The sequence below is a fragment of the Coccomyxa subellipsoidea genome (genome assembly GCF_000258705.1).
Source record: "Coccomyxa subellipsoidea C-169, whole genome shotgun sequence".
Lineage (NCBI taxonomy): Eukaryota > Viridiplantae > Chlorophyta > Trebouxiophyceae > Coccomyxaceae > Coccomyxa > Coccomyxa subellipsoidea.
Genome location: NW_005178025.1, coordinates 693,053 through 706,392, shown reverse-complemented (window position 1 = coordinate 706,392; position 13,340 = coordinate 693,053). Strand labels below are relative to the sequence as shown.

The window sequence follows — 13,340 nt, the reverse complement described above, 5'->3', positions numbered from 1 at the left end:
AGATGCATGCCATTGTATCAGACTTACACGCAATCTTGCATGCCGAAGTCCCTTCAAGGGACCCCCTCGCTCGGAGCTAACATGTACAAATAGGAGCCAAGAGGGTCCTCAGGGATCCCTCGCTGCTCTGTGGTATCGGCATTCCTCGCTGTGATGTACAACGGGCGCATTCTGAGATAGAGCACAGATGCAGCCGCCGTTGCGCAGAGGCACAAACATGCACACAGCAAGAATGCCAGCCTGCACCACAGTTGTGATTTTCAGCGTCTCACTACTACAAGAGCAGCGGAGAAAGAAATCTCCTACAACGGTCACAATGCAGTCGAGGTGCTTGATACATTGCTGATGGGCTCGGGAACCGTGTGAAGACATGCAGGTCAGAAGGGTGCACGTCAGACCTGAAGCACTGGGGCCCTCTGCAGTTGTGGTGCTCCCCTTGTGCAGCTGCTGTCCGGTCATACAGGTACCCCGCCAGCTCTGTGGCCAGCGCGAACCCACCAATCGCAGGCGCCAGCTGCAGCATATAATACCCAGCACCTCAGTCATGCATAACAGCCCAAGCCTCACAGCATAAGCGCTCACGGCATGAATCTGTGCAGAACCCTCACGAGTGTCTTCAAGAGAGAAGACAATGGCGGATAGGACTCAGCTTCCCTATATTTGCCCGCATGGGGGAACAAATCAGTTCCCTCCTAATCCTAAGAAAATCCCCTTCTGATCCTTTTCATGATGAGGATGTGATAGTCATAAGCACTGGTCTGTGCACATTGTGTCTGTTCCTTTGCCAAGATGTATTGCATTTGTCGCACACCTGGAGCAGGCAGTAGTTGGAGGCAAAATGGCGCAGCCCGAAGAAGTCACAGGCCAGCGCCGGCGCGAGGCTCCAGTGGCCGCCAAAGGCCAGCCCTGCCAGCAGCGCAGCCGGGTACAGGGCCGCCAGCGAGGCGTACGCGCACAACAGGGCCACAGCCGCCGTCAGCAGCGACACAAAGATCAGGAAGAGCGGCCGCGGCACGCCGGCAGCATGCAGCGCCCTCTCCGGCACATGCCTGCACAATGCCGGCTTGCACCGGTCAGGTGCATGCCCCTGGCTCTGCTCCTACAGAAGCTGCATGAGTCGCATCCTAACTGGACATAAACCATGCAACTCAACAAGAAACATCACATACATCACGTAATGTTCTAACGCTGCCTGTCCAGGTCCTGGTTTTTTCTCAGAACCCATGCAACATGGGCTTGCATGCCACGTGAATGGGGTCCACGCTACGGGCGTCTTTACATTGTTGTGAGCTGGACTGCGCTGTGGTCGAGGGTAAAAACGGGAGAGGATGGTGCACACCCGAGCAGCAGGCGGCCGGCGCAGCTGGAAACAGAGAAGATGGAGATGTAGACGGCTGCGCTGCCGTGGCCGTGCAGGGCGCGCACCATCTGGCCCAGGTTGTTCAGGTACACCAGCCCCGTCCCCATGCCTGCATCGCAACATGACGCATATTTGTCAGCTGAGTCCCCATGTCGTGTGATGAAAGTAGGCAGGCCGGCACAGCACACGAGCCAGCATGCAACACGAGCCTCGATCTCCAGTGCTTGACTCATATGTCACCAATTCACCTCTGCTCCCCTTCCTTATCTCCTGTCCTTACTCCTCCCGGTGTACTTTCCTGGTCTCCAAGGATGATCCAAGAACCCACCACGACACAGGTTGGCCAAGCTCCGAGATATTTTAAACCCAGCAGAATATGGAGGTTTTGGCAAGGTGAAAGGGGTAGAAATGGTGGCGCACCCACTGCACAGACAAAGAACAGCAGCCAGAAGTCCAAAGAAATCAAGCAGTGCCCCGGTCCCAATTCCAATGCATGCAGCGCAAAGGGTGCCCGCGCCGCATCCTCCTCTGACTCGGTCTCTCCTACTTCCTGCACCAATGCATCATTTTGACATTTTAGCATTCGCTTCCTTGCTAAAGATTTGTTGCTGCGCATGCCGCCATTCAGGGGTCTGGTCCAAGCTCACCTTTGTGGCATGATCTGACTGTAGCAGAGGATCGCTCAGGTCTTCAGTTTCTACGCGAGAGGAAGTACCATCTGCTGGCTGCGCCCAGAGGCCTCCAGTGCCCAAGGGAAGCAGCATCGTGGCAGCCACCAAGACCAGTGCACCTGCGTGCAGGGACTGCATTAGATCTATTGAGCTCCATGCTCCCTTGACACTACGGCACATGTTCATGAGGTGAAAGCTGTCAGCATTGTAAGTGGAGCGCAGTTCTGCCTTGGCTGAAGACAGGCGTCGCAAAGGCTTACCTATCACCATGCCAATCCGGCCATATTGTCCAGGTTGGAAAAAGCCATCTGCAAGCGCTGTCACGAGCAGGTACAAGCCCAGAAGTCCCACGAGTTGAACCCCATAGCCAAGCCTGCGTTCTGTGAGAACCACCTTCAGGATATTAGTCCGGGTGCTAAGACCAGCTAGTGTTGATGCTGCACTACCATAATCAGTCTCCTGAACACTCCAATGCATCATGCCCATCACTGCATCTTCAAGGGGCAGGCCAAGTGAAGTCTAAGAAGGCAAGTATCACCTGTGCTAGCAGGAGTTTCTGCCGACTGCTGAAATGGTACGAAGTTCAAGAAAAAGGCTAAGAGCACGTTTATGGCGGACGGCACCACAGCCAGGAACAGGAGGAATGCAATGACGTCCTCCTGGAAAAATGCTAGGTACAGTGATGTGAAGACAGATGCACTGAGGCCTGGCATGAAAACGCAAACAATCACACATCCAGTTTTCAGGCACAGAAGAAAAACAAACATGCAGACAACTTCAGGGTTCTTGCATTTTGTGTCACAGTGTCGCAAAGACACAGCCAACATCGAGGCAAGGACGATGTGCAACCCACCAATGCATGCCTTGACAATGCCAATGATGGTGCCCCTCTCAGTGGGAAAGTTTCTTGTGCAGGTTATGAGGGCTGTGGTGTCCATGAAGGTGCCTGCCAGGGGCGCTACAATGGAGATTCCAATGACCTGCCAATATGAAGGCTGGATCCACCTGCATGAGCACCCACAGAGTAAGTACTGTGCTGTTCCTCTATTCAAGTGCAGATCTGCGCAGCATAATCATGCAGCAATGCAGGTGCAGGTATTGAATCGTATAGAACTGAACTTCAATGTGGCATGGGAAATGCGAAATTCTTGCCCTTTCGCTGCTGTCCAAAGGGTAACGTAGCCCACAAAGTTGAGGACGGCTGCAGCGCCAATGCAGAGTCTGGGCCCCCAGCGGTGGTGATGGGCTGAATAGTCATAGATGATGCCGCTGAAGATGCTGAGGTATCCTCCTAGATTGTTTGCTGAACCAAGCCCCTGTATCTCCTCCTGGCTATAGGAGAAGTGGTGCTTGAGCTGATCTGAGTATATCGAGAAGGTGTAACCAAGCCCTGCTGTGTACTGGATGACGATGGAGGCTGCCAGAACGTGCCACTTGTTCACGTAGCGTCCCATGCCCCTTTGCTAGCCCTGACCTTAACCGCCTTGAATGCTCCTCCAACGGCACTTCAATAGCTTCTAACGTATGTATCCGGACTCTGAATTTCATTTTACGCTACAAGCATGCCTTGAAACGGCCACCAACAACTGTCTCCCTTGCCATGACCTTGGAAAGTGATCTGACAAATGAACACGACAAAACATCAAGTGTCAAAATTAAGAGTTTTATGAGATGAACAAAACTTCCTTAGCTATTAAATCGAAAGTTTACATCCGTCAAGCCTTGGTCCAAGGCTTGGAGTCGGAAAGAACATGACTCATGCATGAAGAAGCCTTCCGTAATGATAATGTGATTGAAGGAAAAGAGAGAATACAAATTAATCCGTAGGCATTTTGAAAGCTACTGGATCGCAAGGAGCTCAATAAGGGGTCAGCTGTTCGAATCGAGCCTTGACCAACTCGAGGCATTGGCATGTGGCATGTCTTGATTTTATGAGTCTCCTTGTATCACTCGAGGCGTCCTTTTGAATGTCAATAAAATGTCTAGGAGGTTTTTAACGCAGTCTCGGTGCCTTCTGCAATCGAACTTGCCAAGGAGTGCTCATGGTGGTGAAATCATCAACCCAGTACAATGGGTCCTTGGGAATGCTGCCTTTTCCTCCAGCGCCACTTTCAGCTCACAAGCAATACGAGAATACCAGACGTTGAGATGTGAGATTGACAGCCCTGTAGGCAAGATCACGATAGCACGACCAAAAGCCCTGAATGCTGTCAGCATGGAGGTATACCTCAGCCTCAGCTTCTACATCATAAGGCTTTGTGCATCCTGCCTACCTTGTCTATTGCCTGTCCACGAGATGTTCCATTCTGGTGCTCTTAATCTGCAGGCAATGCAAGAGATCGTGCATGCATCCCATCATCTGGATCGTACAGATGATGTGAAAGCAATCATCATTACTGGCGAAGGCAACAAAGCATTTGCGGCCGGGGCTGACATCAAGGAGATGGCCTCCCAGCAGTACAGTGAGGTGATCTTGACAGTACTACTTACTAGGGGGACGAGAGAGGCCCAATTTGGAACCTTCCCTCAACTGCTCCTGGCACAATCCCTGAAGTGCGTCAGGCTAATACGATTGCTATCTTCCCTCGCATCTGCTTGTTGCAGAGCCTGAGCCATGAAGGATGAGCTTCTAATGTGCTGTCAAGTCCTTTTCTAGGCGTGCATGCATTCTGGGGCAGGCATACAAGAGGCGCTTCATGGAAGGGTGGAGGGAGTTGAGGGATGTGCGCAAGCCCATCATTGCAGCGGTGAACGGCTATGCGCTGGGGGGCGGCTGTGAAGTGGCCATGATGGCTGACATCATCATCGCCAGTGAGAATGCCTCCTTTGGGCAGGTGTGCCCGTCATCTTTTGACTTCCACACTTTTCCTCACAATCAGTGAAATTGACATGTGATCACCCTCCTCAAGGTCTCATGTTTTGATCACTGCACAGTATCTTGGGAGCAAAGAGATGAGAAGGACTTTTTCTTGTGGTGCAGCCAGAGGTGACGCTGGGAGTCATTCCAGGCATGGGAGGCACGCAGCGGCTGATCAGAGAAGTGGGCAAGTCCCGTGCCATGGAGATGATCTTGTGTGGCAGGAGGTAACCTCTTTGGGTAGTGTTGACCCTCTTCAGCCTCTGGTTCTCCAATCATGGATCTAGTAAAAGGATTGTATGCTTTTGGCAATTGGCAATGATACCATTGCAGAGCTTTCGAAATCACAGCTGGCAACTGTGTAACATGGAGCTGCGGTGTGCAGGTTGAGTGCGGCAGAGGCAGAGCAAGCAGGGTTAGTCAGCAGGGTGGTCCCCCAGGACCAGCTGCTGCCAGAGGCTTACAGGCTGGCCGCCAAGCTTGGCGCCTTGTCGGCGCCTGTCATTGCCAAAGCCAAGGACTGCGTCCACCGCGCATATGAGACCAGCCTCGCCGAAGGGCTGCGCTATGAACAGTGCGCCCTCTGCTTCTGAAGCAGTCATGTTCATCTGTGCTTTATCAGATTGATAAAGTCATGTCTGATGAAATATCCAAATTTCACCCTTGCATGCTACATGTTGCATGCTCTACACATTGTGGCATGACCTTTGCCTCAGCTTTTCTGCTTCTTCGTGCCTGCATGATAGTGATGCTCGGCAAAATGGGGCTCTGTTGCATGGTCTTGTTGCCTGATGGATGTGTGTAAGTGATGTACGAGCTTGGATGCATGCAGGCGCGAGTTTTGGTCCTGCTTTGCTCTGGAGGACCAGAAGGAGGGGATGCGAGCCTTCCTTGAGAAACGGGAGCCACACTTCACTGACAGCTGAGGAGCAGAGGGGGAAAAAATTTTGTGCCTGTAATGGTTTGCTTGCCTGCATGTGGTGCCATCTGGCATGTGCAGTATTGTGCTAATAGTTACTGCCTACCTTGCAATTATGTAGATGTTTTTGAACTGATTCAAAGGGATCACACCCATCCCCCAACACATTTTATGCCTTGTGTTCAGCAATGCGGCAGCTTAAAAATTCATTCAGAGACAAACTAAACTAGATGTTTTACAAGTCACTCAGCTACAAGTCGTGCAAATGCACAGATAATTTCTTTCTCCTGGCCTGGCAGGAGGTAACACAGCTCTAAGTCAAGCCAGTCATCTGAAAATCAGTTGAATGCAAAAATGAAGCCATTGCTGTAACTTGGCAGCGCGTTATCAGTCTGGACAATGCGGGCTGGGTGCCGAAACGGGTTGACAAATACTGGAACAGACATATCTTCAACCCCCTCTCCCAACACCACGTTTGCAGCTCGAAGTGCTGCCTCCTCACAAAAATCAGAGAAGAAGCTGATAGGCCGTCCGTTGGTGACCAACTCTCGCACAGCAGGTATCCAGGAATCATAGGCCGCCAGCCCTGTCCGCATCACATATAACCTTATCTCTGGCGAATAGGAAGGTCCGGGACTCCTTTATACATGAAACACCACTTCCAACACTCATACTGCAATGGTGTATCAGCATGGCAGCTTTTGTATTGCTGCTGCCATCATCCAAAGGTCATTGTTTAGCTCAGCATCTGTGGCATGCCTGCATTTGGCCCGAAGACCAAATGGGCTGCTCCATATTGTTGCTGCAGCTCCGCAGCCGTTCCTCTGTTGTACACCCCATGGAAGAATGTCAGGCGCATGCTGCCTGGCGCGCTGCTTTTTCCATCCTGATGCTGCACAAGGAATGACACATTTCCTGGAGGTCATCTTGCACCAACTCCATGGTATGTTGATCTTTGCCGATGTCATCACGTCTGCAGCTGAAGGACAGTAGATTTCAGCAGAGACTCAGGTAGATATACAGGAATATCCAAGCTTCATCTGCATGCCTCACCGATACAGCATCGTGCAGTGCATGGGCGCAGTTGCAGTTGGTGCCGCTGCATGAAGTCTCGTTTGGGCTTGCAAACAAGGCAGACCGGCGATGCCAGGCTTGTGGCACGTCTGGGGACACAAGCAGCAGGTGCAAGTGTAGATGTGGCAGCAGGCAGGCAAGTTCCAGCAACACCGGCCACTGCTCAACCTCCTTCTGCACTCCTGCACACGCTCCCTTTTATTGGAACCAGCGCTCCGCCTGGCACAATCAAAAGCCTGCAGATTCGACTGTTGTTCACTGCGGGGACATCATGTGTTCAGCGTTGCAAATGCAGGGAGTGAGTTGTGCGCACCAAGACAGAGGACGAGGAGGCTTGAGCCAGGGGCCAGTGAGACTTCAGCCGGTCTCAGCCTAGCGGCATGGCAGATGATGTGGTACAGCGTCAAAGGCACGACCAATAACATCGCTGCAGTAGCACAAATTCCGCAGTTAGACTGATGTAATTTAATGCCATTGTAAGCTTTCGGCGCGATCACATGGCCAAACGCAGTGATTTATCTGTTGACAAGGAATAGCTTGCACCTATTAAGCTGTGAAATGGGATGCCCCGGAGGCTATAGTATGCTGCCCAGTCAGCGGGCTGATCTTGTACCGCCACCTGCTGATACATGCCTGTGTTTAGGCACGGTGGGATGATTGCTGCCACACAGCAGCATAAAAGGGAACTAGAATAGAACAGGGCCATACCTTTGAATTCAAACATGGCATCTCCCTCAAAGGAAGCCCAACCATGCCTGCCAGATCGGGCATCAAATGCACCCCAGAAATGCTTGGTGGCAAGGGTGGTGCAAACTGCCCCCAATCTCCCCTTTCCTGGCATTGGCATTCCCTCCGCCAAAGCACAAGTCTATGGATATGAGCAGAAGCCAATACACCGCAGAGAGCACTTGGTGCCAGACTGACCCTGTCCGCCCAGAGGAATGGGAACTCGGCCAGATCCTGCAGTTAGGAAGCCCAAATTAGCTTTATAAAATTTGAACACAATTTCTGAATGGGATAGCGATCGGTAAGTAGGTCTCACAGCAAGTTTTCTCTGTTGGACTTTGGGAACCTACTGGTGCTCGCAACAGCTGTGCTGCCATGCGACCGCATTCTGAAGCATGGCCTTGCAGCAAGTGTATCTTCTTGTGCTCTTCCGAGCAATAGAAGAGGGCTTTACAACGAGGGCAGGGTAGGCATGCAGTGTCTGATTTTCCACACACTTGACACTCTTTCACGCCTAACGTGGAGGATGACGTGTGGTATTCCCTCATAAATATGTATATAGCGAAGTATCCAACATATTGAGAATTAGACCAGGCACAGAGACCATGGGAGACCGCAGAGGTTTGATGATAGAAGTCAATCAGTCACGACACTCATGACTTCAAGCTTTCATAACATCCATGAACGACAGACTATCACATGAGGATGACAGAAGGTCAACGAAACTGCATCCATCAGGAAGAACGCGCGCACACACCTAGGAGTCGGAGAGGAAGCTTCCTCTGTATGGGCAGCTGCCACATGCAGTGCATCTGGTCATTTCTCTCGATTCATGCTTTAATTTTAGATTGCTTTACCGGTAGGAAGACTTCGATTATTAATATCTTTACTGATAACAGGAGCACCAATCTATTGAGTGTCTTAGGCGATAGCAACTTACAAAAAGATAGAGGAGTGCTTCTGCCTTCACCTAAATTGCTGATTCCCGTATCACAAGTGGATGGTGCTAGCAATCTGTACGCTAGCGTTTAACTGCATTTACAAAGCGCTCGCTGTTGCTTGAGGAACTCGTACAGTGCCCACCATGCAGACACGCAGGGCAAAACAATCGCTGCAAAGGCAAGCCCCGCATGCCAGCCCCTACTCATTGCGCAAGAGTAGCACTGCCGTTCTGGACGCAGAAGACAGTGGACCAACGCGCCAAACACCAAGGAGACCACCTGCTAAGAGATCAAAGTTGTCTGCCAGCAAGGCCACTGTGGGCTCAGAGCATACAGGTAGCATACAGCATAGTGAGGCAGCAGCAGAAGATGATTTCACAAGGAGGAAAGTGCCTCAGAGGGCAAGGAGCGCACGGAGAAGAGCAGGCACGAACACTGCTGCAGCTTCTCAAGGAGGACAGCCCTCAGGCCCACAAGCCCTTGAAGAAGAGTCAACAGCAGCAGAGCAGCCAGAAGAATCAGCACATCCAAGCAACTCAGAACATCTCAGAAGTGGGAGCCCAGGCCGGGAACTGGCCTCAGATATTCCTGCCGGGTCTCAGACATGCGTTGCAGCATCCCAGGCAGCATCAGAAGCACCTGCTGAGCCTGTTCAGCATCAGGGGGCATTGGTGGAAGAATCTCCACCAGAAGAATCTGTTGAGCCCCAGAGAACGTCAATAGCAGAATCTCAACTGGGAGGCTCCGTCGAGCCCCAAAGAATAACAGCGGATGCTCCACCAGAAGGATCTGTTGAGCCCCTAGAATCATCGACAGAAGAAACATCGGGCAGCGACACATCTAGTCTTGCTGCGCCTGCCACTTCAACAAAGCGAAAGGAGCAGGTGTGCAGACCCGTACGAGTAAATTCAATGCAGCCCAAGAAAGGATGTAAAAATTCTAACAATGGATGACGCCTCCTTATGCGCTGTCAGCTGGTGAAATCTATGCCTGTGCCTCGCAGAATGGAAGGAAAGCCACATGGAGACAGCCGCCCCGGAATGTAAGACTGTCCTACACGAGGGTGAATGGGAAGAGAATTGTTAAGTATCGCGCATTGCTGCCTCTCGGGAATCGTCTGAGCCCTTACCGCATCGGAGACTTTCTGCATGAGGAGGTGAGAGGCACATGCTCTCACAGTAGAAGACATTTGGATGGGCCAGCATTCACTATGCTTGCAGGCTCAACGTTCAGAGTTGTGGCAAAGTTATAACTCATTTGCAAGTGTGCTTCATGTAAGCATGGCGCCTGCAGGAGGCAGCTCGTGCGGCAGATCGTGCCACACTGGCATTCTACGGTCGAGACCACCCTGCAGCTGTCACACACTTCCCCAAGGAATCTTACCAGGTGCACTGCGCAATCCATGACATGCATTGCAGGCCCCATGTACAATGGCAGGACATGATGCAGGTGTGTTTTGATCGTTACTGTATATCATATCACTTGAGCGCAGGAGGAGAAGAGGGTGGGGAAGGATCTGGAGAATTTCTTGACTGGGCTGTCGCCCGTCAGCCTGCCTGCGCCATCGGCAGCACACCAGCAGGCCAGAGCAGAAAGGCCGCTGCCGCCTCCGAACATCCTCAGCTCACCAATCCACGCAGGAGCTACAGACACAGCCGGAACACACGCTGTTTCGGAAGGCCCTGAGCATATAGTTGGCGGCAGAACGCCACAGCTGCGGGCAGTTACAGAAGCCGGCACAGCAGAGCATACGGAGGAGCCTGCGGGCCGAGGTATGCCTGGCGCAGAATTGATTAATAGAGACAGCAGGATGATCTGTTCACACTGTATGCCTGCTGCCTCAACAAGCACTGAATGATTGAGCAACAATAGCCCAGGTGCAGTATGTTCATAATGTGTGACAGCTCTTGTTCAATTGTGCAGCGTCGGTGTCGGGGCGGAAGGCGCTGGAGGCGGCGCGATTGGCGGCGGCTGCGCGGCGGCAGCGGCGGCCGGAGGGGGATCGGGCGCGGCGAGCCGGCCTTGAGGCGCTGGACGCGCGGCTGCGGCGGCTGCGCGAGGAGCAGCGCGTCGCGCACCTGCTCGACGCCCTCGCCGGCACAGGTGCGGGATTGCATAAATTTCTGTCCCCCCGAGGCTGAGCAGCTGCAATCTTGGGAGCTGAGGCCGTCAGGTTTGCCGGGATTCTCAGATGTGGTTGGCTGAGAGCGCTGCGTCAACAACTAGCACATGCTGTGCAGCTGTCAGATTAACAATCATCCGCTCGAGGGTTGGGCTCATTGCACTGTCATGAGGTCTGCTTATGAGTGTCAGTGCTTGATGATTAGCCATCCAGAACTATAGGTAAGAGCTCTGCATTTCAAATATTGCATAAGCAGCATGGATGAGCAGTGCAGTGGGTTTGGAGCAGGGGAAGGGCAGGAGTGGTGGTATGCGGCGGAGCGGCGGCCGCGGCGCATGTTGGAGGCTGAGCCGCCAGCCGAGGTGGACTGGAACACGAAGTTCACAGGACGCTTCGCTGACTGGGCGCGGCCTGGTGACAGCCGCTTTGTCACCCCCCATGACTACGCTGCTGACCTGCGCCACGCCGAGAGGTGATGCGATGCGAGCGACATAGCTTGCGCTTGACTCTCCTTGGCATCATGCAGCTGCCAGATCGTTTTGTGGCATCCCTTCCATTTGTGATGTTCCAGGCTGCCTTATTGTCATGGCCAGAGCGCTGTGTGTGACTGCTTGCTGATTCCAGAGCTCAAAGCCCATTTAGCAGTAGGCCCTCATGCGCTTATCTTTGGCCATGTCATCATTGCACAGCGCCTCACGACGGTGCACACATGCGTAGACTGAGGAAAGGCAGCATCACAATTCTTGTGAGATCAACTGGGCATTGTCTGCGTGTGCACAGGTGCAAAGCTGCGGGGGTGCCAGTCGTCTTGAAGCGGGAGGATGAGCGGCTGTGCACCTGCTGCGGCTCGGCGCACCACACCGCTAAGAACTGCCCCAGCCGCGTGTATGCCAAGGAGTGCAGTGAGCAGCAGGCCACAGGTACGACCTGCATGCTTGTTGAGGGGCATAGCCAGCTTGTGCATTACTGGAAGCAAGTCAAAGGTTTTGAAGAATTACTTCCGGGACCACTTTGCTTGTCACAGCGGTTGCTTTGGCAGGAGCAGATCTAGTGTCCGGTGCTGCTACTGCTCCGTAGTTTGCTTCAAATGTGACTCTGATAGCCTCCACAGAGAGCCTGCAGCAAACAAAAGAATTGTCAGTAGTGTGACAAAATGTGCCTGCAGCCGGAAAGGGCAAGCGCGGCGAAGAGGGGATTGCGGAAGGGCCGGCATGGGCGGCGCATATGCGGCCAGAGCTGACGGCGGTGATGCGCTCGTTGCAGCAGCTGTCGGGCGCAGCGCTCGGCAGCCCCGGGATGAAGCCGTTCCGGCACCTGCTCGGCAGCTTCTCTCCTGATGCCCTCCTGGCGCTCGGTAAGCCTCACATAAGTCTCCCATGCGCTCATTCTTGGTGAGGCCAAAGAATTGGCCTCCCCGCAGCCTGCCTGCTTATGCAAATCTGACAGTACTTTGAGAATTAGATGTGCGCTTATGTGCAGGGCTGCTCACAGATGAGGCCATGGCAGCAGATTGGAGAGATGCTCAGCCGCAAGGCCCCATGTCGGAAGACACCGAAGACAGAGATGCATGACAATGGCTCTTAGCGCGTTGCATGCGGAGAAAATATCATAAATTGTGCCGCATTACAAGAGCTGCTTTGGGATATTTGTGCACACGTGGTCGTCTTTTTATGTGAACGCATGCGCAGGCAGCGGGGAATATCATTGGCAATATTTTCATTATTCTTATTACACGCTTTTCCTGCCGAAGGCAAGGTGTGTCTGCAGACAAGCTGCATGTAAAGGCTGCTGAATTCCTACCTACCCAATATGAACATGCGTATCTCATGAGACACGCGAGCGATTTCCAAGGGCACAGCGTCTATACTATATTTGGCAGATTCTGAAGTAATTGATGTGCAGACGATCAATTGCATATCGCTCGGAAATTTCTGCAGCAGATCTAATTGGATGGCAGCTTGCAGCCAACTTTCAAGCAGAGTGGTCTTGAGCGGGATATCATGTGAGCAAGCGCTTCGATCAAACGAGAGCTCAGGTCTTGTTTCGTGCAATTCTTTTACTATTTTAAGCTGTGCACAAGTCCTATTTCTATTTTAAGCTACAAGCTGCACCTACAAGGCAGCAAAAATATATCAATCTCTACTCCCTCCCGCAGACAACGCTCAATCAACCCAAGTCTTCACCCTGGAATAATCTGACCTTTCAGAGGAATCTTGAACTACCAACACATACATATGCTCGCTCACTCTCAATTGCAATGACTGCTCCAGCAGCTTCACAGAGAATAATAATATAAGCAGCGCCACTCACTATCAGCTGCTGCCATGAAACAGTGCTTGATGGTACACTGTTGGTACAATTGCAATGCTTCCCAGTGATTCTAGGACAGTGCTAGCACTCTCTAGTATATTCAGCTGCCGGTAAACCGGTGAACAGCTGGCAAATGCGGCCGCCAAGGAGGATCTGCTCTCAGGTATCTGGTGTAGAAGACGCCATCATAACAACCACCAAAGCGCTGCAGCATGGTGAACTCAAAAACTGCCTCCCCGCTTATCCCTTGCACCAAAATGCGCTGCCGCCACTCAAACTCACTGACCTGCCAAGCATGCAATTTGCAACTTCCCCAGTATAATTGAGCATGCATGCAACAGCAAAGCAATTTTTATGGTT

The 13,340-nt window shown here is 52.3% G+C and overlaps 4 protein-coding genes across 4 annotated transcripts; 3 read left to right on the top strand and 1 right to left on the bottom strand.

Annotated features, from left to right (window-relative positions):
• Positions 1–108: 108 nt before the first annotated feature.
• COCSUDRAFT_44503 (hypothetical protein) lies at positions 109–2,169 on the bottom strand (the record flags this gene model as incomplete). The annotated part of the gene is made up of 6 exons (XM_005644139.1): positions 109–240; positions 392–514; positions 812–1,049; positions 1,340–1,469; positions 1,781–1,910; positions 2,008–2,169. The coding sequence occupies 6 exons, from the start codon at positions 2,167–2,169 to the stop codon at positions 109–111; spliced, it is 915 nt and encodes a 304-aa protein (XP_005644196.1).
• Positions 2,170–2,901: 732 nt separating this feature from the next.
• COCSUDRAFT_54573 (enoyl-CoA hydratase) lies at positions 2,902–5,942 on the top strand (the record flags this gene model as incomplete). The annotated part of the gene is made up of 7 exons (XM_005644138.1): positions 2,902–2,973; positions 4,187–4,252; positions 4,358–4,498; positions 4,710–4,865; positions 5,012–5,115; positions 5,274–5,462; positions 5,721–5,942. The coding sequence occupies 7 exons, from the start codon at positions 2,902–2,904 to the stop codon at positions 5,812–5,814; spliced, it is 822 nt and encodes a 273-aa protein (XP_005644195.1). The 3' UTR covers positions 5,815–5,942.
• Positions 5,943–7,213: 1,271 nt separating this feature from the next.
• COCSUDRAFT_34196 (hypothetical protein) lies at positions 7,214–8,319 on the top strand. Its single transcript, XM_005644137.1, has 4 exons — positions 7,214–7,308; positions 7,425–7,500; positions 7,590–7,841; positions 7,958–8,319. The coding sequence occupies exon 3, from the start codon at positions 7,604–7,606 to the stop codon at positions 7,802–7,804; it is 201 nt and encodes a 66-aa protein (XP_005644194.1). The 5' UTR covers positions 7,214–7,308; positions 7,425–7,500; positions 7,590–7,603; the 3' UTR covers positions 7,805–7,841; positions 7,958–8,319.
• A 1,178-nt stretch (positions 8,320–9,497) lies between these two features.
• On the top strand, positions 9,498–12,241 carry COCSUDRAFT_44501 (hypothetical protein; the record flags this gene model as incomplete). The annotated part of the gene is made up of 8 exons (XM_005644136.1): positions 9,498–9,590; positions 9,842–9,997; positions 10,041–10,320; positions 10,472–10,651; positions 10,959–11,142; positions 11,451–11,590; positions 11,836–12,024; positions 12,150–12,241. 8 exons carry the CDS (start codon positions 9,498–9,500, stop codon positions 12,239–12,241), a joined length of 1,314 nt encoding a protein of 437 aa, XP_005644193.1.
• Positions 12,242–13,340: the final 1,099 nt, after the last annotated feature.